A 24788-nucleotide genomic window follows, 5' to 3' on the forward strand; every position below is an offset into this window, starting at 1 on the left:
CATTCACCCATATTATTAAGTCCTCTCCCATTCCATTGCCGTCACTGTGTTATCAGCGTAGTAAGATGCTAGAGAGTCATTAATGGTCTTCTCTCTGCTGTGACCTACCTCTTGTGATTGCGAATTACAGTGCCCCTTAATCCCCTTCTCCCTCCCCACCCACCCTCTCCAACCCCTTCCCTTTGGTAACAGCTGGTCCCTTCTTGAAGTCTGCGAGTCTGCTGCTGTTTTGTTCCTTCTGTTTTGCTTTGTTTCTATACTCCACAAATTAGTGAGATCGTTTGTTATTTGTCTTCTCTGCCTGCCTTATTTCACTGAGCTTAATACCCTCTAGATCCACCCATGTTTCAAAAAAACCAACATAATATTGTATATCAACTATACTTCAATTAGAAAGAAATAATCACTGTTAATTATAGAGTATATTCTTAAAATACCTAAATGTTAAGGTTTTTAATGCACTGTAACAATTTATATTCCTATAAATTTTGTCATTATACCCACCCAAACATTGGATATCATGTACATTTGTAAAATTTAGTCAAGCCAGAAACTAAACATCATTTTTATTTGCATTTTATTGATTCTCAATGGACTTATATATTTTTTTGTCTGTGTGTATATATGTTCCTTTTGCTGCCCTTATGGATTTCTATTAATTCTTTACATATTAAGAATATTAATTCTTTTTCATACACACTGAAAAGTTTTCATCAATTTTATTCTACAGTAAGTTGTTTAAAATTTTTGTCTAGTAAACCTATGAATTTTTCTTTTTTTGGTAACTCTTTGGTGTCTGACTCAGAAAGACCTTCCACACGTTACTATTAGATAAGACTTCTAGCTGGAGCAGGACTGCTGGGGCCTTTGTGACACCCACATGTGGGATTCTGCGGTGTTACGAGGATTGAGAGGTGCTCGCCAGCAGCTCCCCAGACCCATCCGGGGCTCCAGCTCCTGAAGCTCAGCGTGGAGTGCTTCTGGCAACCCTCCCATGTCCTCCACTGCTGGCTTCCCCTCCACTTGCAGGAACCCAAGGATCAGCCAGCCCTTCACTCCCACACCTCCTAAACCCCTTCTACTCTAAGTGTGGTCCCCAGACCAGCAGCAACAGCGCCATATAGAAGGTCTCTGGATGCAGACACCACACCTACTGGCTCACGTTTCACATTCTAACAAGACCCGGGTGATTGACACGCACATTACGGTTTGAGAAGCCCGGTGCCGTGTTCTGTGACTCCTGTCCCTTACGACAAAGGACAAACCTACTTTGGCTTTCCTGACACTCCAATGGCACCAGTGTCTGGTTTCTAGTGCAGACACAGATTTGCCTTTCAGTCGTTTCTGTATGATCAGTAGAGTCTGGTTTACCCTCTTAAATTGGAGTCCAATCCAAAGGACTGTGAATAACTTCTCTGTCGGCACCAATCTAACCATCTTCCAGTTTAGGAGGCTTTCCTCCTCTGACTGTGCAAACGGCTCCCAGCACCTGGTTCTATGTTAACGAGCGGTTCAAAGGCCTAATCCAGGTCTCAAGTTACCCGGGATAAATGCCAAAGTACTTACTGCTGAAAGGGAATAAAATGCTGCTTTTCTTCATCATCCACCTTCCCATGTATGATATCAGTAATATCCATCACTAGAAAAAAGATAAACTTAATTAAAGAACCTAATTGCTTCAGGCCTCAGTAAGTTCTCTGTTAAATTACAGTATCAGCCCACAGAGAACCCTGGAGAAGAGAGACTGCAAACAAGGAAGGACATGGATTTCCTGGCCAACGCTGACTTCCCACGTACCCAGCCCAGCAGAATAGCACTTCATCAGGTGCTCTTTCAAGAGCGTGGATTTTCACAGACTGAACCTGCAGACCACCCCCTTTTTAAAATTCTACAAGCCCAAGTTGCTATATTGTAGAGAAACTTGAGACCAGATTACTTTTTAGTAAGCCTACATTCAAAGACATGGAGAACACGTGTTTTGGGCAAAAGCATCCAATTGAATGAAATGCCTGGGAGAGAAACTCAAAGCTTAAAGTAGTAGTCTACTGCCTCTGTGGTTTGATAAATCCTCTGCCTGGTCTCCACATAAACACAGAGAAGCCAGGGCACCAGCCACACAGAATAGCAGATCATATAGTGATTTGCTTCTTTATACACAAGAGCAACGAATGTAGCATGGCTCTGAGCCTTTGGCATCTTATCTTCTTTATGCAGATTATCATTATTAGTCCTACATTATGAGATGAGGAAATGGAGCTCAGGAAAGGTAAGTAGCTTGCCCTCGGTCAGAGGCATTGATTGGTGAAGCCGGGAACCTAAAAGTGATGACAGGGCCAAATCATGTAACCTTAGCTGTGCCCTGCTGCTTAGAAAGCTAGTAAGGTGGGCAGCTGCAGGAGGCAGGGCCCAGGGCAAGACGCAATCCCTTGGTTAATAAATTACAATCTGGCCATAAAACACACACTAACAATCCATTCCCCCAGATAATCTGTTTGGAGATTAAAAGAAATACTGAGATACAAGACAATCTCAAATGAAAAGCCTAGGCTAAGGAAGGAAATGACTTCTCAAAGTAACTCAAATGATACAGTGGGTAAGGCCTGGGAAATACTAAGGTTGGTGAAAAGAAGCTGAGGAAAGCAGGGCATGCCATCAGCTTGCTGTCAGGCCCTAATGGAGCCCTGCAAGCACTGTACAAAATATACCACATTTGTATCTGTCCTCCCAGAATAGGCTGGGAGTAACTGTCAGTGCTCTCACCTGGTTACTTCTAACCTCTGCTGATGCTTGGCATTAAGGCTCAGAATAAATTCATCTCCTCTCCTTTCCCACCACCCTCAATACACACATACACACACCCTGAAATAGAAAAGCAAGCAAAGGCCTCAAGCTCGGAGTTGGAATCCCTCTGGCCCATTCTGAATGACAAAGACCTTAAATATGCCTTCAATCTTTACATCAATGGACTGCCGTACAGATGGCTAAACCGTCCTGGGCCAGAGCTCCTTGCCTTTTCTGAGATTTCATGTTAGTTCTCTATCAGGACGTAATGCTATCCTGTCTGGTCAGGTATAGCAGCAGGTATACAGCAGGGCCGTGCAAGGGATGCACAATGTACACTGTTTCACAGTATATAGAGGCCACCTCATTATCCACATAACCCGCAATGTAGACCCTGGTAACATGGAGTTTCTGGATACATCTTCCAGGAGCAGAATTATGACATTTCATGATAGCTTTCACAACTTCTTAGTGACTGGAACATCAACATACAACCAGGAATGTATTTCCTCAATTTAACAAACATAGAGGAAAATGCAGGGGCTCTTGGAGACTGTGGAGTTTGATTTAAGCCACAGACCCTCTTTGAAAGCAGTTACAAACACAATGCGTGCCTTTGAGGAGTCAATTTCCCAGACAGGCAAACCACTTGCCAGAGAGAATTTTATTCACTAATATCAATACAGGGCATAGGCAGGGAGGATTCCAATAGTCAGCTGATCTGTACTGAGGCCCTACTGTGTGCAAGCCGCGGCACTGGACACTGAGGGAGGAACTAAGGAGCCGGCGTCTGGTGAGGACACACAGCGCAGAGAGAGGTAACTGGCAGTCCAGGCAGGAAACGCTGTGCGTCATGCCAACACTGACAACCAAATTCACCTGCACCATCTCTGGGCCTCCCTCCCACCCTTCTCCTTTCCCTCCTATCCTTCTTTCCTTCAACATTTCTTTTTATTGTGGTAAAATATACATAACATAAAACTTGCCATTTTAACCATTTTTAAGTGCACAGGTCAGTGCCATTAAGTGTATTCACATTGCTGTGCAGCCCCCACCACCATATATCTCCAGGGTCTTTTCATTTTCCCAAACTGAATCTCTGTCCCCATTAAACACTAACTCCCTATTCTCCCCTCCCCACCAGCCTCTGAAAACCCGCAGTCTACTTCCTGTCTCAATGAATTGGACTCTTTAGGGACCTCACATAAGTGGGATCACATAGTATTTGTCCTTTTGTGACAGGCTTATTTCACTTACTATAATGTCCTTAAGGTTCAGCCGTGTCGTAGCCTGTGTCAGAGGTCCCTTCCTTTTCAAGGCTGAATGACAGTCCATTGTATGGACAGACCACATTTTGTTTATCCATTCATCCATCGACAGATGGACACCTGGGTCGCTCCTACTTTGTGGCTGTTGTGAATAATGCTGCTACGAACAAGGGTGTGCAAATATCTCTTTAAGTCCCCACTTTTAATTCTCCTGGGCATATACCCAGAAGTGGACTTGCTGGATTCTAAGTGCTCAGTTTAATTTTTTGAGGATCTATCACACTGTCTCCATACATGAACCAACAAAAAAGTCTAGATCCTATCACTGCACCATTTCACATCCGCCCCTGGGTCTTTCCGTACCTGCTACTCCAAAAGGTCTTCGGAGCCCACAGGTGTGCTTTTTGCCCTCCTTCAGCTCCATGTGGCCCACACGGACTATCTGGCACACGAGGCTGATGCGGGGCCGGATGAGGTCTGTGCTGCTGAGGTCCTAAAGGGGCAGAGAGCACACAGGAGGTCATGCTGTCACCCTGCCACCCGCATTTCTCTCTTCACTCTGCAAGGAACCCTGTTCAGAGCGTATTTCCTAACGCTGAAGTTGCAGAATGACTCCCCTCACGGCATCCGAGACAAATGCCTATATTCAAAAAAGGAATTTTGTTATTCCCTAGTTCCTACTTCAAATTTATAAATCAGAGCATATTCAAACTAGTGTCTGCCTTATCAATTTAAGCAAGATACTTAAAAATCAGGACACTTGTATCTGCTACTTTATATCCTGCCAGGACATATCTGAGCACAGGATGCGTTTCAGTGTCAAATTAAACAAAAATTTGCAAGATAATTGACTTCTACTGGGTATCCACACGTTGGTGATACTTCATCTTCCAAACAGTCCTATGAGGCAACTGTAACACATAAATATTTACTGCCTCCTGTAATTATTCACTTATATTATGAGAGGCATCCATTGAGAGCTTCTAGGTATATTTTGATTAATGAGAGATGTGCAGATGGAATGTTTTGCTTCGTGGCTCATGTTCTACACTTGTTTGTATTCTTAAGGATGGTCAGTAAACCCACAAATGAGCTCACATCTCATTCACTTTAACATCAGTTGTTAATTTAATTGCTTCTCAAATTCTTCTAATGAAATAGCTGGTCAAGGCCTCTTTATTGAATCATGAATTACTTTTTAATAATCATTTAAAAATCCATCCTCTGCAACTTAGTTTACACAGAAATCCAAGATAGGAATATATACCAATAATAACATCAACCTTAAATTTCTGCTCAAGGTTTTGTGAGGCTTCTGTTAATAGAAAGATAAAGATTCCAGGTGACTGGTTACATAGATCATGGCACACTGATAATATTTAATAATATGCAATCATTTGTAAATGAAGTTTTTGTAGGATATATAACCAAGGAAGTGGTCACCACATTTTATTTAACTGAAAAAGCTGTACATGAGACTCTTATACCAGAAGATCCTGATTGGAGGAAGAGTGGGATAGGGGGTTGAATTGCAGCTATTCTAAAATGGTATTGATTAGAAGATGGGCCAGAGATTGAATAATTCCTTTTTTAACATGTTTTGTTTTTCAGTGTACACAGTGACTGAAAATGCCTTTTTATTTTAGGAAGAAAATCCACATTATGTTAGAACTGAACAAATACTCTGTGTTGCTGGGAGGAGATTTTTGGAAGAGTTCTTAGTTCTTTTTTCACCTATATTCACTAGGTGATGAAGATACAGATGGGTGAGTGCAGGGGTAGTAATCAGATCATGCTTGTCCTGGGCTGGGATGTTGAGAGGAATATCTAATAAAGAGAAACAAATGCATGAATGGATGAATGGATGGATGGATGGATAGATGGATGGATGGATGGATGGATGGATGGATGGATGGATGGGTGGGTAAATGGATAGATGATGGGTAGATGGATGGATGGACGGATGGACAGATGACAGATGGAGGAAGGATGGATGGATGGATGGATGGATGGATGGGTGGGTGGGTGGGTGGATGGATGGATGGATGGATGGGTGGGTGGGTGGGTGGATGGATGGATGGATGGATGGATGGGTGGGTGGGTGGGTGTATGGGTGGATGGATGGATGGATGGGTGGGTGGGTGGGTGGGTGGGTGGATGGATGGATGGGTGGATGGGTGGGAGGGTGGGTGGGTGGATGGATGGATGGGTGGGTGGGTGGGTGGGTGGGTGGATGGATGGGTGGGTGGGTGGGTGGGTGGATGGATGGATGGGTGGATGGGTGGGAGGGTGGGTGGGTGGATGGATGGATGGGTGGGTGGGTGGGTGGGTGGATGGATGGGTGGGTGGGTGGGTGGGTGGATGGATGGATGGATGGATGGATGGATGGATGGATGGATGGATGGATGGATGGATGGATGGATGGATGGACAGACGAATGAATGAAAAGCCTGGGACCGGTGTGCTTCCTGTTACTTCTTTTGGCACTTTCCCTTAGATTATCTTCCTTGCCTTCAGAGTGGTGACAGAGTTAGGAGATAAAATCTGGACGTGGGCTTACAGGAAAAAGAGATAAAAGGAAGAAAGTATCTCTTGTAGGTCTAATGGGAGCTGGGAGACCTGCCCACCAAGGCTTCTTGCAGCAGGTGGCAGCAGCTCTAAGACAGTTCAAGCACTGATGTCATAAAACAGCGAGAGAACCCCAGGAAAGTTCCTAACCCAAGAAAAAGAGTCCCTCTGCCCAGCTGTAGCCCAATAAGTGCTCTTGCTCTCGATCCACACGTAGCCGCACTCTGCCTCCCTTGGAGAAGCAGAGGAGTGGGGGGAGAGGTCCATTAAAACATGAACCAGCAAAGAAGTCTAGATGCCTTCTTTGGCCACCTGCACCCTCGGTGTGCAATGCTCCTCCTCCTCATCTGCGCGACTCACCCCTTGTCCCCTGCAAGCTCTTGCTCAGATGCCTCCTTACGGAGGTCTGCCATGACCACCCACGTGAAACAGCGACTCCCAAACCCTCAAAGCATTATGACTTCTAACTCCCATACAGTTCACTCCTTTGTTTCATTATTGCTTATTATTATCTTCCCCTTTTGGATAATAGGTCCCTGAGAGCAGGGCTTTTTTTTTCTGATGTTTTCACTGATGCATCTCCAGTGACTAGATCAGTGCTTGGCCTCTAATAGGTGCTCAGTGCCTATTCACTGAATAAGTGGGTGGGTTATACCTGCTAGGGGGATTATGATGATTTTTATCATTTTGCTGTTTTCCACATATGTAGCATGTGCAACTGCTAATATCACGAACAAAGAAAATTATTGAACGTCAGGAAGGACTTACAGTGAAGACTGCTTGAAGGTTATTGAGCTTCTCTATTTCCTTGGGCATCCCATTGCTGCCCCAGCGAATTAGGTAGTTCTCACTGGTGAGGGAAACACAATTATCCTTGGTGAGCGGCTAACTGGGGATAGAGCTGCCCTCACTGTAGACTTAACAAGGTACAAGGCAGGCCCAGAGCAGCTCAGGGAAATTCACCAGACAAGTGTGATTGTAGCGCACAACTGACCAATCTCTGGTGTCCTGGCTTTGGAGAGGTGTGGCTGCTGCAGCCCAGCTCCCCAAGGCACACCCGGACGGACCCGAGCCAAATGCCACTCAAGACAGAGTACAGTCCGATGTGATCGGGGTTCTTTCTTCCATCTTAAATTCTTTGCAAAAATGTTTCCGCTTTGCTGAATCAGGACTACAATTTTAAGATAATAATTCCAAATCCATCCCCTGGAATCCACATCGCCACACCTAAGTAAAACTTCTATTTTAGAAATAAACCATTTGTCAGTAATTACATTTAACCACCTTCTCAACATAAATGTTTTCTTAGCTGCTCAGCAGTAGCATGGCATTAGGATTGAACAAAGCTTATTACCATTCCCTAGTCTTTTTTTTTATTTTTCTTTATTTTTGTACAAATTGATTTTTTAGGGCAGTTTTAGGTTCACAGCAAGGCTGAGCAGAAGGTACAAAGATTTCCCATATGCCCCTTGCCCTCCACATGCATTTGCCTCCCCATTATCAAATCCCCCAGAAGAGGGGCACGGGTACTGCAAATGATGAGCCTGCCCAGACACATCATTGTCGCCCAGTGTCCTCAGTGCACCTTGCGGTCACCCTTGGGTTGTACATTCAGTGGGTTTGGACAAATGTGTGCTGGCAAGTGCCCACCTTCATGGTCTCACTGCGCTAAAATCCTGCATGCCCCACCTACACATCCCCTACAACCTTTTGATTTCTTTGTTCCCATCTCCATGTTCTGATGAAATCTGTGTGACTTTAAGACCCAGGAAGGGACCCGTGCCAGAGATCAGGGAGGGTCCTCCAAGCCAGTACCTTTACCAACTGTTCCTGCAGTTTCGCCATACAGAGCTCACTAGCTCACAGGGTTTCGTTTCCTACTGCCTAGAATCCCCCACCGTCTCTGTCATTCACTCTCAATCCTAGCAAAGAGCTCCTCAGGTGGGGGGCAGGTGAGGGCTGGGTGTTTTTGCAAGGTGGACTCCGATGCCCTGGGTCTGCACTACCTGATGAACGTGGACCGGTCCGGGTCATAGAGGGCCATGAACAACTCTGCGTCTTCCCCGATGTTGCAGACAAAGTTCTTGAAGTTCACATAGAGGCCGTAGGTGTGGACGGCGCTGAAGATGGACTGGCCTCGCAGGTCCAGGTTCTGAAGAATTGACTGAACACAGAGCAAAAGAGAAAAAAGCATCTTGGTTTCAGCAAACAGGAAATAACGGCAAAAACATCAGCCTGCAAATGGGGGGGGCAAATATAATTACCACCCGAGAGCAAGCCACTTACTGAGAAGAAAGTGTACGTAAGTGGACTCATGACTGACTAAGCAAAGTATAATCATTATTATTTGGATGGTCAAGACAGTCCTGGTCAGGGCCTTGACCCCCAGTAATTCAATAAATGCTATCTAAAGGTGACAACTCACGGCTTTCGTAGCTGCAAAGAGTTCTCATCTCTCCCAATGGCTTCAGTATAAATCTCTAAAGCACAAAAATCATGATTTATTGTCCCTCTTTTGGGGACCGGCCCTTATTGCAAACAGAGACTTCTCTGGAAAGGCACTCAGGCACGGTTACCACTGGATCCCCAAAATACAATGAAATGCTATTACAACCGGGCTAAAGAAATAAAAACTAAACGAAAGAAAACAAAAAGAAACCTTTACTCCTTAGAACAGAATGACTGGAAGAATCTAATAAAATATCAGTATTGGTGGGTCTGAGAAGTCATCACACAAGTGACCTTTGTCTTGCTACCTTTTTCTGTACCTTGCTACTTTCTTTAATGGCCAGTTGTTACTTTCAAAATATTTCAAACACTTTATTTGTAAATATTATTTTATTTCTTTGGAAAGTGTAATATAAGTGCCAAATACAGAAGATTACACGGCAAGAAGGCTCCCTCCCACCCAGACGTATCCATTCATTATCAATTTCTTGGGTCTCGTTCCAGAGTTCTGCTATACATATGTAAGCACAGATGTATATGCTCCTTTTTGAAACATAAATCATACATAGTGTTTTATATGCATCATCTGATCTCGCTCTTTTTTCAGTTATGTATCTTTGCAATCTTCCCATACTGGAGCACGTATAGCTGCCTCAGTCTTTTTCTTGTTTTGCTTTCAAATGAAGAGGTGAGTGATTTTCTAAACATTTCCACCTCTTTTGTCAAAGACTCCCTTTCTCTCGTTAAAAACAAAAGTGAAAAGGGGGCCTGCAGGGGCTAAAATCTGCACATTTGAGGGGGTTACCTTTTCTTCCTGGATCTTTTCCTCGATCCTTTTTGAAGCCACTTCATGGGCCTTGAAGAGGGCAATGGTGCTGGTTTCATCCGGGTCCAAGATGTTCCCATTGTCGTCCCGCACTACCAGATCTAAGCCAAGCATTCTGGAAAACAAAAGAGTGATGAGCTGGTTGTCCTCATTGGGGACAGACTGGGCACTGCAGAGTCCTCAGAAAACCCCAGAGGGCTCACAGCTAACATGTTGGGTGCCGGGCAAGCAAAGAGCAGCTCTGTGGATTTTCTCCTTTCAATTTCTGCCTCCTTTTCATGTAACATTAGAAGTCGTAGGATAATGTTAACCAAAGTCATACAATATGCAAAGTAATTTGGCCACAGAACCTCAACATTGGCACTGATTCTGATCAGATTTCTCTGACCGGTGCCTCTGCCCCTAACTTTCTATTGTTTGGCAAAGGAACCTGGAACTATGAAAGACCAATGCACAGATATTTGGGGGCTTGCTCTGATTTTGCTTAAAGTATAGGTGTAGAGGACAGTACTTAATTCAAGACTGTTTTAAAGGAGATCAAGGAAGTAATCCTGGCTATTGGCATCCCACAACCCATCTCAGAGAATGGGCTCTGGTTCAGTTAGACTAGGATTGGAATCTTGACTTCAATACTTGCTAGCAAGATGACTCTGGCTAATTTATTTGATTTTAGAAATTAAATAATTTTTAGCTTTATAAATCTAGAAAATGCAAAGCCCTAGTTTTCACGTATGTGAATATCCCTTCCCCTCCTAGGTTGTTGTGAAAATTTAATGAGATAAAAGCACGCAGTGCAATACCTAGTGCATAGTACACGCTTAATAAATGTTAGCTCTTATTGTGCACCTGGCAGAAGAAAACACCTGGCTGTGTTAAGCTGTATCTCTGAAAATTGCTCAGGAAAAGCCGGAGCCACATGGTCTATGCATGGCATGATCCCCATCAAGGCTTTGAAGCCCAATGTGCACACAGAAGTAGGAGTTCTGCTTAGTTTCAAGAAGTTGGAGACTGTGGTGGAAATTGATATTGCTATCTGAGTGCCCAGCGTCCCTTCCAGGCACCAGGAATTTGGGAATATGGATGTCCAAGCAGCAAGGAAGCTCCCGGATAATACCGAAATGTGCCAAGTCCTTGGGAAGAAAGGAAAAATGCTGAATTTCCCTTCTCCTTGTTTTATAGCATTGCCATTAACTGATTTAATCTGGCAGGTCCCTTTCCACGGCAGCCAGACCCACAGGCCACCCGGACGCGTGGGCGATGGGCCTTGCTGGCTGCTCAGCGGTGGGATCACTGATTCACTGACGGAGTTGCTTAACTTCTTGAGCTGCTCCCAAGGTCTGGAATGAGAAGGCAGGCATGCTTGGCTTTTGTGGGACATCAGCAACCTGTGCCAGAGATCAGGGTCCTCCAAGCCAATGCCATCCTGTGGTAAGATCCCAAAATACAGACAGCCTATGTGCAGGGGGGGCTGCCTTATCCCACCTTAGCTGTATTTCAAAAAGTCCCCAGCACTGCCCACCTCGTAGTGCAACTCCTGTGGCTACAGTCCTCTGAGTGGACAAGTGACGAGGGAGGTGACTGTCCGTTCTTAACCCTAAGAGAGCATTAGACACGGAACTGAAAGTTTTGGGTTCAAATTTAACCTTTGCCTCAAATTATCTATGTGACTTGGAAGTCAGTCCACTACGTTCTTTAAGAACAGAATGGGAATACCAGCTACCTTGTAAGGTTGCAATCAAGGGATATATTGGAAGGGTGCCTAGGAGAGATTTCATAAATAATGGGTGAATCTGAATCTTGCATGCTATGTTTACTCCAGCTATTTCTGGATACAGTCATCAGAGCCTACAACATTTATAAAAGTAGAATAATGAGCTGTAATTTTCACAGTTCTCTGAAATACATCCAAGAGTCTTGAGGCCGCAGATGTAGGGTAAAGGAGGAGAGAAAGATCACATATACACAAGTCGAAGAAATCTAGAAAACGAAACTAAATGTCACACGAATCATCAGCCAAAATGAACTGAGGAATGACCCAGTCCTTTTAAAAGAGCTGGTCGGGAGGGCTGAATCCAAGGTCACCAAAAACTTGGATGAATTCACTGAATCTCTCCTCTTCCCAAGGGCAGTCATATCGGAGCCTACACAGCTGCCCAAGCTAGTCAGAAGGCGAATGAAGTGACCAGCTCTTCAGAGGGTACTGGAGACCTGTCTTACTATTCTTGCAAATCCAGTTTTCACACACTGTGAACAAGAATCCCAGTTAGGGGAAGGTGGAGAACATGAGAAAGAATGAGTCTGACACTGATTTAAAATCCTACAAAATCCACTGTTAGAACACACAGGAGTCTCAAAAATTGCTGACTTCTGATGGCCGGTCTCTGGGAGTTTGGTGGCAGTGGGGCTGCTTCAATATCTAAGCCCCAACTTCCCCGGCCATGTGCTATCCCCCTGAGCTCAGATCCAGGACAGTGTCTGACCTCTGCAGGGCACTGCCAAATGTTTTTGCAACAAAAGTAAATGTTTTAAAAGGCAAAAACAGAGCAATAACAGTAATTCTTTGGCAACTCCAAGATCTAAAGCTCACAGTGAGCTGTGTCCTTAGCACGAACCTGCCGCCCCCCCTTTCACCACATGCTTAGGGAGGCATCCCTGGTTTACCTATTCCCGTGATCGATTTTGGCCGTGACTTTCTTCTTGAGCTCTGCCAGTTCATCCTTGGGGAGTGTTCCGGACAGGATCTGGGACCGCCACTCGATCAGGCTATAAGTCATCTGCTGCAGCTGGCAGAAGAGTGTGACCTTGTTGTTCTAAGACGGGAAAATGAGGTGGAGGAAAGGACAAAAAAGAAGGTGTGAAGGAGGATGGGAACATCTTTTGACTTGATTCCTACTTCATAAGGTGTTTTTTAAACATGTAATTTTGCCATACAGTAAGCCGGGCACTTTGCAAAAATAATTTTTTTAAATTACTAAGGATGGCTTGGTCCTGAGCCATCCCCTCTCCCTCCTCAAGTGCAATTTTAGAATCATGCAAGCAACTAGGATGGATGGCTGGTCCTGACTCCTAAGAATGCAAGTCATCAGGTACCCAAAGATTCTTACCATGTCCCTCCTATGTTTAAAACCCTTCAGTGATTTCCCGTGTCCTTCGAATCCCACAAGTCACAGTGTAAATCTCTTCCTATCCTGGTTCCTGCCCACATTCCCTGTTGCACTGCACACCAATATCCACCTCAAAAATTCTATGTTCCTTCCATGCAAAGTGATGCCCATTTCTTCTGTGAGCTCTGGTAAATCAATAGGGCAATATGATTGGGTGTCTTTGGGGAAGGAGGACCTTAGCTAAAGTAGTCAGGAAAAACTGTTTGGTTTAACAATTTTGAAATACGTTTTTTAAACAAAAACCTGTACAATTCTACTCTCCCTATATATACTATGAAACCATTTTTTAATTGGTGAAAAGTCATGATGTATTTATATAACTGCATGTGTCTAAAATCTTAGGAAATATTATCTGCTTTACTAAACAATGCAAAACACAGACACACACAAAGAAGTTGCTGACGGCTGAACAGCATGTTCTGTTGTGATGTCCTACAATCCTGGGGACAGATTCCCGGGGAGGGTATCAAGTATAGTCAGGGCTGAAAACATCAATGATGCTCCTGAATGAAGAGTAAACGTGGAGGGAAGAGCCCTCAGCCTAGAAGTGAGGACACTGGGACAGCAATGAGATTAGCAGCGTGTGATCAAAGCCCTAAACAGTCTTTAAAGCTCTGACGACACAAACAAGGAGATCAAGAACTTGTTTGAACACAACCCCTGCTTGACGTTTGGAAGCTACCTCCGTTTTAGCTTCCAGCATTTTCTGAATTGCCTCCTTCTCCTCAGCCAGTCTTTAGAGAAGCATAAAAATGAGACTTTTTAAAAAATTCTATTTTTAACAAGCAAAGGTAAAAATGCTATTTTGCAGTTCAATCCTGCATAAAATGTTTCCATCTCATTGTCCACCAAACTGGAAAAAGGAGTGAGAAATTAAGCCTATAAACGTTTGCCTTTCAAAGTTGCTGGGCAGAAAGGGATCTTTTTTTTTTCTTTCTTTCTTGCAAACAGTTTGTCTACTCCTAATTGGACATTTTTTTCTTTTAATGTTTTCTAATTTTAATGAAGATATTAGTTATCATAATATGGTAAGGAAAGGGCTCAAAGACTCAGGGATCCCCGATGAAAGGCAGCACTTCGTTTACAACACAGGTTCACCACTTCTTGGTCTCAATTATATTAGACGCTATCCAAGGCAATTTAATTACTGCCTGTCCGTATCAGCCTTGTTTGCCAATTCTCCCCCAAAAGAAGGATGGAGACAGCCGTTCCTCTGTGATGCCAATGGTTTCTGAACACACAAGCTGGAGCACACCAAGGGAAGCGATTCCCCACTTCCTTCAAAGAAATGGATTTTGCTGCCACATTCCTAAGATTGTTCCAAGTAGGATGTTCTGTGCAACAACTGGCCCTGACACTGTGGGTTCCTGGGAAGCCATGTGAGGCCAGGTGAGCCATGTGCGGAGAAAGCTGAGCACTCCCCACAAGCCCTCGGGCCAAGGACCTGAGTCTCCGTCTGCTGCCCAGGGCAGGCCCACCCTCCTGCCTTGTCCCAAGGCCCACATGGCCCACACCTGCCTGGTGCCCAATGTCTTCTCCAGCATGGCTGGCCCTCACTCATCCCAACTGTGTGGACTCTAGCAGCCATTGCCACATCCTTGAAGAGGGTAGGGAATTTATTTAATAATTTCTTTGATCCTCTCTGTAAAAATCATCACAATCCTGGGACACGGGAGTGACTCAAAACCAAATTTTGAGTTCAAACATAAATAACGCGCTGGTTTCAATTTGAGGAATAGCTTCACAAAACAGAAAAATCTAAAAATTCCTGCATTCACTTAGAATTTCTCCCCCTTTTCCACCAGATTTCCAAGGTCTCACGTTTCTATTCTGGATGTCTATCCCCCCTCTTTTTTTTTAAAGAATGTCTAGAGATAAAATCAAAGTCACAAGAAAAAACAGCTCTGGCTTAGGTAGTGGCAGGAATACAGACAGCATCCATTGACTATTTTAGAAATTTTAGGGGCCAAAGACCCCACCTCACTGGGTTCTGTTGCTCACATTCTATTCCCAAAGAATGCAGGCATCCGGCCGAAGACTCTTCTCTAATCCCCAACCCCCACCTGAAAGAGAATCGTTACTCCCTGTCCACCAACCTTTTCTCTTCATGATTTAGAGGCAAAAATGCTTGGCTGGAAGTGTGGGGGGTTGGTCTGTAATTCTATCATTAACTTGTTAAGTGACTTTGAACAAATTACTTGCTCTGGGATACACCCATCTGTAAATAAAGGAACTTGGCACTAAGATCCATTCTCAGGGATAAGCGTCTTCCAGTCTATGGCCCAGACACTAAACTCAATTACCCCTCCAAGCAACTTCCTGATTAACTGTATCTTGACTCTGACCATCTCACTCCTGATGTCACCCACACGTCTGGGTGGCTCCGTATCAAATGCCACCTGTATACAGCTCGCTGCAGTTCACCGAATGTCTTTTCTGAGTACCTGTAACCCCTGGAGTTGAGAATGCTGTCCTGGGTCTTTGGGGTCCTCACGCCACTGACTCTGGGCTCTTGAATGATGATGCACAGTGCCTCCCTTCCCCCCTTCCTATCCACTCTAGGACGTTTTCCCTGTGTCAGAAGAAGGCTCTGCCTGACTAGCAAAGGCTCAATATGTAAAGAAAAGATTCCAGGGAGACAATTTTTGCCTCTAGAAGTAGTGCAGGAAATCCTCAAAGCCAAGCAACCAAATCCGAGAAAAACAAAACTAGAAAAACATCCAGAGCGCCACCCCTGCCCTGGGCTGATCGCTGCAGGGTCTCTCTTGCCTCCCCTGAGAGCCAGGCTAACACAGAGCTTGCAACTTACAGATAAAACATCCTCAGAACAGGACAAAGTTTTCTACAGGAATTCTCTATGTTTGGTATAAGCAATCAGACGCTGGTTGCAGACCATGAGACCAGCTTAATTACACTTGGGCACACAGGCTCCTGCGGCAGTAACAGCCACCAGTTCAAGATTAGACTTGAACAGCTTTAGTCTGTCTGGATATGCAGGGATGGGAAGAAAGGGCCATTCATTGTGTCCAGCAAGATCTCCACCCCCCACCTCAGTTACGGGCACTTTTTCTGCTCCAGATTTTTACACAACTACAGGCTAGCCCAGGGTTTCATCTTGCTGGCAGATTATAAGTGAGAGACCAGTCCTTCCTATGGACTATATTTTAGCAATTACATTCACTTGATTCAACAATATACACTATCCACCTTCTACCACCAGGTTCTTCTTCTCCTTATTTCTGCTCCATAAGGAAATAGGATTAGATTCAATCTCCCAGATTTATATGAACAAAACAGCCTGGCTGACCAAAACTCACTGAACCATTGCTCCAGTTGGAAGGTGGGGAACAGCACTGAGCTGAATCCCAGGGTGAGGTATAGGGTATATTTATGACAACGAAGTACCTCAGAATTCCCAGGACAGGCCCTCTTTCCAAACTTCTTAAGCCACCGCCCTTACAAATATACTTGCAGGTTTTCAAGACCTGGTTTCTGGTAGAAAATAGACTAGTGTAGATTTGTGCATATTCAGAAAGTATGATTGGGCTTTTATAGATATCACAGCAATCCAATCACGTCTAAATCAATGCCTAGGCATCCGTGTGCTCGCTGGTGGATGTGTCTGGGAAGCGTGGTGCTGTTCAAAAGAAAAGATGGCCCGAGCCCAACTCCCCGGGTCTACTCTCCAAGGCTGAGAGGCGACAGGAAATAACGCGCAAAATACTTAAAACCCATGGACTTGGCGAGGTTAAGTCCCTACAGGGCTGGAAAGGGGTGCACCCCTCAGCCCCAAGCTGGGGCACACCCTTGAGCAACTTCAAGACGCAACCCCACAGTGCAGTCTGGTGCTTCCCCTAACGCTCCCAGCATTACCCAGCTCTTTCCAGAGAAGCGGTGGTGTAAGGGGAAGGTCAAGGCATTAGCCCAGCGGGCTTTAAGGAGATTATCCTACTGAATTCTGAACAGCAAATTTGCAAGGCACATATAATAAGATCACCACTTTAGGTGAGGAAAATATAACTCAGGAGGCCAAAGGATTTGTCAGGCTGTAGAGTCAGCTAGTGGCTCTCCCTGGACCAAAACCCAGGCCTTCACAATCTGCATTCTTCCTGGTCTGCTTTGTTCGTTTGCAATAACTATTACTGGGTTTGTAATTTTTTCCTGAATATACAAATGCACACACAGTAAGGGAGCAAGCCAGAATTTAAGAACTGGCCACCCGTGACCCCAATATTCACAGTCCTGCTGTTTTACCAGGCGGCCACCTCTTCACTGGCAATGTTTCCTCCTTTCCTGATGCACCACTGAAAACACACCCAGTAAACGGGATCCAACTGAGGAACAGCAGCGCAGGCCAAGATCCCCAGAAACTGTCATGAATTTGTGCTCTGCACTGGCCTGCTTCCCCTTCCCTTTCTACACCGACCCATGCCTCCTGGGCTTGAATCTAAACTGAGGCGGCTCACGTTCTGTGCTGAGAAACAGCCTGGCTGCTGGTGCTCAAGGCTACTCCGCCCAAGATGATAACACAGGCAGTTAGTGGCCTCGGATAAGAGGCACACAAAGGAGCTTCAGAGTCCCCTAGCTGGGTCACGCGGATGCCAAGCCCAGGCTGCGTGCAGGGAGGATGTCTATACCAGCTACTGTTTCAAGCTATGACAGCATTAAGAATCGCACTTGCAGAACCCTTGATGGTGGGTCTGTCCGCACAGTGATTTCACAGCCACCATGCCTCTTCCTATTCTCACGGCTCTCTGGAGTGAGCAAGGCAAACTTTATGTCACTTTGCATAGGGACAAGATGCAGCAGATGCTTGAAGACATCAGGTGTCCTGCCCATGATCACAGAGCCAGTTCAGGCAGAGCCTAGACATGAAAGCAAGCGTCCCAATCTCCAGTCCAGGGGGTCTCCCACAGCCTGCTTCTCCCAAATCATAAGGCTAACATCATAATTAAATGCAAAAAATAATACTAATGTAACAAAGGAAATGAAGGACATGGGGGTATCATTTCTTCTTTCTACTTTGGATGAGTGTGTTCCCCTCTCCTCAACATGAGGAATTCCTCCTCCCTTTAAAACACATTACGGTTATTTTACAAGGTTACAGTATAACTCCTAAAAATAAGTCATAGCCATACAAGCATCTTTCCTGTCTAGAATTACCTGTGCTTAGGTGGCTGGGCCTAATCTGGTTATGATTTGCATTTTCCTCTCACAAAAGACTCTGAATTTACTATGTACATTTCTTAGACTGAAAGGAACATTTCTTAGACTGAAAGGAACAGAACTAGGAAATGTATGGAGAAATGTGCAGATCCGAGGAGATTGGAAGATGGCAGCGTGAGTAGACCAGCGGAAATCTCCCAAAACCACATATATCCATGAAAATATAATAAAGACAACTCTTCCTAGAATAAAGACCAGAGGACACAGGACAATATCCAGACCACATCCGCCCCTGAAAGAACCCAGCGCCTCGCGAAGGGGGTAAGATACAAGCCCCGGCCCCGCGGGAGCCGAGCGCCCCTCCCCCCAGCTCCCGGCGGGAGAAGAGCAGGCAGAGCGGGAGGGAGACGGAGCCCAGGGCTACCGAACACCCAGCCCCAGCCATCCGGGCCAGAGCGCAGACACAGTACGTGCCCAGGAGGCCCTGGATGCTAGGGAAACAGGGCAGCAAGAACGGTGAGCGGGCGCCGGAGGACATAAGAAAAGCAAGCGACAAATTTTTTTTTTTTTTTTTTTGCTGTTTTGTTTTGGCGAGCGCTTTTTGGAAGTCTTAAAGGGATAGGGACCCCAATACCTGGGAAACAGGGCAGCAAGAACACTAAGCGGGCACTGGAGGCCTGGTGCTGGAGGACATAAGCGAGCGGCCATTTTTTTTTTGCTGCTTTGTTTTGGCGAGCACTTTTTGGAAGTCTTAAAGGGATAGGGACCCCAATACTAGGGAAACAGGGAAGCAAGACCGGTGAGCAGATCCCTGAGGCTGGCACTGGAGAATAAAGAAAAACGAGCGGCCACCTTTTTTTTTAATTTAAAGATTTTTTTTTTTTTTTTTTTGTGGTCGTTGTTTTGTTTTGGCGGGTGCTTTTTGGAAGTCTTAAAGGGGCAGGGCGGGTCACTTAATCCAGAGGTAGGGAATCTGGGATCTCTGGGCACCCTAACCCCTGGGCTGCAGGGAGCAGGGAGGCCCCTTACGGAGATAAATAGCCTCCCAGCCGCTCCTGCTCCAACGCGACTCCACCACTTTGGAGCAGCTGCCCGAGCCAGGCCACGCCCACAGCAACAGCGGAGATTAACTCCATAGCAGCCGGGCAGGAAGCAGAAGCCCTGTCTGTGCGCAGCTGCACAGCACAAGCCACTAGAGGTCGCTGTTCTCCCAGGAGAGGAGGGCCACAAACCAACAAGAAGGGAAGTCCTTCCAGCCGTCACTCTTCCAGTTCTGCAGACTATTCCTATCACCATGAAAAGGCAAAGCTACAGGCAGACAAAGATCACAGAGACAACACCAGAGAAGGAGACAGACCTAACCAGTCTTCCTGAAAAAGAATTCAAAATAAGAATCATAAACATGCTGACAGAGATGCAGACAAATACGCAAGAAAAATGGGATGAAGTCCGGAAGGAGATCACAGATGCCAGAAAGGAGATCGCAGAAATGAAACAAACTCTGGAAGGGTTTATAAGCAGAATGGATAGGATGCAAGAGGCCATTGATGGAATTGAAACCAGAGAACAGGAACGCATAGAAGCTGACATAGAGAGAGACAAAAGGATCTCCAGGAATGAAACAATATTAAGAGAACTGTGTGACCAGTCCAAAAGGAACAATATCCGTATTATAGGGGTTCCAGAAGAAGAAGACAGAGGAAAAGAGATGGAAAGTATCTTAGAAGAAATAATTGCTGAAAACTTCCCCAAACTGGGGGAGGAAATAATCGAACAGACCACGGAAATACACAGAACCCCCAACAGAAAGGATCCAAGGAGGACAACACCAAGACACGTAATAATTAAAATGGCAAAGATCAAGGACAAGGAAAGAGTTCTCAAGGCAGCTAGAGAGAAAAAGGTCACCTATAAAGGAAAACCCATCAGGCTAACATCAGGCTTCTCGACAGAAACCCTACAGGCCAGAAGAGAATGGCATGATATATTTAATGCAATGAAACAGAAGGGCCTTGAACCAAGGATACTGTATCCAGCACGACTAACATTCAAATATGATGGTGGGATTAAACAATTCCCAGACAAACAAAAGCTGAGGGAATTTGCTTCCCACAAACCACCTCTACAGAACATCTTACAGGGACTGCTTTAGATGGGAGCACTCCTAGAAAGAGCACAGCACAAAACACCCAACATATGAAGAATCGAGGAGGAGGAATAAGAAGGGAGAGAAGAAAAGAATCTCCAGACAGTGTATATAACAGCATAATAAGCGAGCTAAGTTAGGCAGTAAGATACTAAAGAGTCTAACCTTGAACCTTTGGTAAGCACGAATTTAAAGCCTGCAATGGCAATAAGTACATATCTTTCAATAGTCACCCTAAATGTTAATGGGCTGAATGCACCAATCAAAAGACACAGAGTAATAGAATGGATAAAAAAGCAAGACCCATCTATATGCTGCTTACAAGAAACTCACCTCAAACCCAAAGACATGTACAGACTAAAAGTCAAGGGATGGAAAAACATATTTCAAGCAAACAACAGCGAGAAGAAAGCAGGGGTTGCAGTACTAATATCAGACAAAATAGAATTCAAAACAAAGAAAATAAAAAGAGATAAAGAAGGACACTACATAATGATAAAGGGCTCAGTCCAACAAGAGGACATAACCATTCTAAATATATATGCACCCAACACAGGAGCACCAGCATATGGGAAACAAATACTAACAGAACTAAAGGGGGATATAGACTGCAATGCATTCATTCTAGGAGAGTTCAACACACCACTCACCCCAAAGGATAGATCCACTGGGCAGAAAATAAGTAAGGACACGGAAGCACTGAACAACACAGTAGAGCAGATGGACCTAATAGACATCTACAGAACTCTACATCCAAAAGCAATAGAATATACATTCTTCTCAAGGGCACATGGAACATTCTCCAGAATAGACCACATACTAGGCCACAAAAAGAGCCTCAGAAAATTCCAAAAGATTGAAATCCTACCAACAACTTTTCAGACCACAAAGGCATAAAACTAGAAGTAAATTGTATAAAGAAAGCAAAGAGGTTCACAAACACATGGAGGCTTAACAACACGCTCCTAAATAATCAATGGATCAATGACCAAATCAAAATGGAGATCCAGCAATATATGGAAACAAATGACAACAACAACACTAAGCCCCAACTTCTGTGGGACACAGCAAAAGCAGTCTTAAGAGGAAAGTATATAGCAATCCAAGCATATTTAAAAAAGGAAGAGCAATCCCTAATGAATGGTCTAATGTCACAATTATCGAAATTGGAAAAAGAAGAACAAATGAGGCCTAAGGTCAGCAGAAGGAGGGACATAATAAAGATCAGAGAAGGAATAAATAAAATTGAGAAGAATAAAACAATAGCAAAAATCAATGAAACCAGGAACTGGTTCTTTGAGAAAATAAACAAAATAGATAAGCCTCTAGCCAGACTTATTAAGAGGAAAAGAGAGTCAACACAAATCAACAGTATCAGAAACGAGAAAGGAAAAGTCACGACGGACCCCACAGAAATACAAAGAATTATTAGAGAATACTATGAAAACCTATATGCTAACAAGCTGGGAAACCTAGGAGAAATGGACAACTTCCAAGAAAAATACAACCTTCCAAGACTGACCCAGAAAGAAACAGAAAATCTAAACAGACCAATTACCAGCAACGAAATTGAATTGGTAATCAAAAAACTACCAAAGAACAAAACCCCTGGACCACATGGATTTACCTCGGAATTTTATCAGACATACAGAGAAGACATAATACCCATTCTCCTTAAATTTTTCCAAAAGATAGAGGAGGAGGGGATACTCCCAAACTCATTCTATGAAGCTAACATCACCCTAATACCAAAACCAGGTAAAGACCCCACCAAAAAAGAAAACTACAGACCAATATCCCTGATGAATGTAGATGCAAAAATACTCAACAAAATATTAGCAAACTGAATTCAAAAATACATCAAAAGGATCATACACCATGACCAAGTGGGATTCATCCAAGGGATGCAAGGATGGTACAACATTCAAAAGTCCATCAACATCATCCACCACATCAACAAAAAGAAAGACAAAAACCACATGATCATCTCCATAGATGCGGAAAAAGCATTTGACAAAGTTCAACATCCATTCCTGATAAAAACTCTCAGCAAAATGGGAACAGAAGGCAAGTACCTCAACATAATAAAGGCCATCTATGATAAACCCACAGCCAACATTATATTGAACAGTGAGAAGCTGAAAGCATTTCCTCTGAGATTGAGAAATAGACAGGGATGCCCACTCTCCCCACTGCTATTTAACATAGTACTGGAGGTCCTAGCCACGGCAATCAGACAAAACAAAGAAATACAAGGAATCCAGATTGGTAAAGAAGAAGTGAAACTGTCACTATTTGCAGATGACATGATACTGTACATAAAAAACCCTAAAGACTCCACCCCAAAACTACTAGAACTGATATTGGAATACAGCAAAGTTGCAGGATACAAAAGCAACACACAAAAATCTGTGGCTTTCCTATACACTAACAATGAACCAACAGAAAGAGAAATCAGGAAAACAACTCCATTCACAACTGCATCAAAAAAAAAAACAAAAACCTAGGAATAAACCTAACCAAAGAAGTGAAAGACTTATACTCTGAAAACTACAAGTCACTCTTAAGAGAAATTAAAGGGGACACTAACAGATGGAAACTCATCCCATGCTCGTGGCTAGGAAGAATTAATATCGTCAAAATGGCCATCCTGCCCAAAGCAATATACAGATTTGATGCAATCCCTATGAAACTACCAGCAACATTCTTCAATGAACTGGAACAAATAATTCAAAAATTCATATGGAAACACCAAAGACCCCGAATAGCCAAAGCAATCCTGAGAAAGAAGAATAAAGTAGGGGGCATCTCACTCCCCAAATTCAAGCTCTACTATAAAGCCATAGTAATCAAGACAATTTGGTACTGGCACAAGAACAGAGCCACAGACCAATGGAACAGACTAGAGAATCCAGACATTAACCCAGACATATATGGTCAATTAATATTTGATAAAGGAGCCATGGACATACAATGGCGAAATGACAGTCTCTTCAACAGATGGTGCTGGCAGAACTGGACAGCTACATGTAGGAGAATGAAACTGGACCATTGTCTAACCCCATATACAAAAGTAAACTCAAAATGGATCAGAGACCTGAATGTAAGTCACGAAACCATTAAACTCTTGGAAGAAAACATAGGCACAAACCTCTTAGACATAAACATGAGTGACCTCTTCTTGAACATATCTCCCCGGGCAAGGAAAACAATAGCAAAAATGAATAAGTGGGACTATATTAAGCTGAAAAGCTTCTGTACAGCAAAAGACACCATCAATAGAACGAAAAGAAACCCTACAGTATGGGAGAATATATTTGAAAACGACACATCCGATAAAGGCTTGACGTCCAGAATATATAAAGAGCTCACATGCCTCAACAAACGAAAACAAATAACCCAATTAAAAAATGGGCAGAGGAACTGAACAGACAGTTCTCCAAAACAGAAATACAGATGGCCAACAGACACATGAAAAGATGCTCCACATCGCTAATTATCAGAGAAATGCAAATTAAAACTACAATGAGGTATCACCTCACACCAGTAAGGATGGCTGTCATCCAAAAGACAAACAAAAACAAATGTTGGTGAGGCTGTGGAGAAAGGGGAACCCTCCTACACTGCTGGTGGGAATGTAAGTTAGTTCAACCATTGTGGAAAGCAGTATGGAGGTACATCAAAATGCTCAAAACAGACTTACCATTTGACCCAGGAATTCCACTCCTAGGAATTTACCCTAAGAACGCAGCAATCAAGTTTGAGAAAGACAGATGCACCCCTATGTTTATTGCAGCACTATTTACAATAGCCAAAAATTGGAAGCAACCTAAATGTCCATCGACAGATGAATGGATAAAGAAGATGTGGTACATATACACAATGGAATACTACTCAGCCATAAGAAAAGGGCAAATCCTAACATTTGCAGCAACATGGATGGAGCTGGAGGGTATTATGCTCAGTGAAACAAGCCAAGCGGAGAAAGAGAAATACCAAATGATTTCACTTATCTGTGGAATATAAGAACAAGGGAAAAACTGAAGGAATAAAATAGCAGCAGAATCACAGAACTCAAGAATGGACTAACAGGTACCAAACGGAAAGGGACTGGGGAGGATGGGTGGGTAGGGAGGGATAAGGGGGGGGAGAAGTAGGGGGGTATTAAGATTAGCATGCATGGGGGGTAGGAGAAAAGGGAGGGCTGTACAACACAGAGAGGGCAAGTAGTGATTCTACAACATTTTGCTATGCTGATGGACAGTGACTGTAAAGGGGTTTATAGGGGGGACCTGGTATAGGGGAGATCCTAGGAAACATAATATTCGTCATGTAAATGTAGATTAGTGATACAAAAAAAAAGAAAAAGGCAGTTCCTGTGTGGTAACCTCCAATGAGTTCTACACAAGGGTATAAAGGAC

General features: G+C 44.0%; 1 protein-coding gene across 3 annotated transcripts in view; it reads right to left on the reverse strand.

Moving 5' to 3' along the window:
* Nucleotides 1-24788, reverse strand: part of DOCK5 (dedicator of cytokinesis 5) — a 194029-nt gene that overhangs the window by 94305 nt on the left and 74936 nt on the right. For all 3 annotated transcript variants that reach the window (XM_036888920.2, XM_036888921.2, XM_057486566.1), the window contains 6 exons: nt 12553-12701; nt 9871-10006; nt 8624-8781; nt 7386-7467; nt 4413-4542; nt 1567-1639 (listed from right to left, as the gene is read on the reverse strand). In XM_036888920.2, coding sequence (XP_036744815.2) covers nt 1567-1639; nt 4413-4542; nt 7386-7467; nt 8624-8781; nt 9871-10006; nt 12553-12701 — 728 coding nt within the window. The remainder of the gene's footprint in view (nt 1-1566; nt 1640-4412; nt 4543-7385; nt 7468-8623; nt 8782-9870; nt 10007-12552; nt 12702-24788) is intronic.

This window comes from Manis pentadactyla, chromosome 1 (genome assembly GCF_030020395.1).
Source record: "Manis pentadactyla isolate mManPen7 chromosome 1, mManPen7.hap1, whole genome shotgun sequence".
Taxonomy (NCBI): Eukaryota; Metazoa; Chordata; class Mammalia; order Pholidota; family Manidae; genus Manis; species Manis pentadactyla.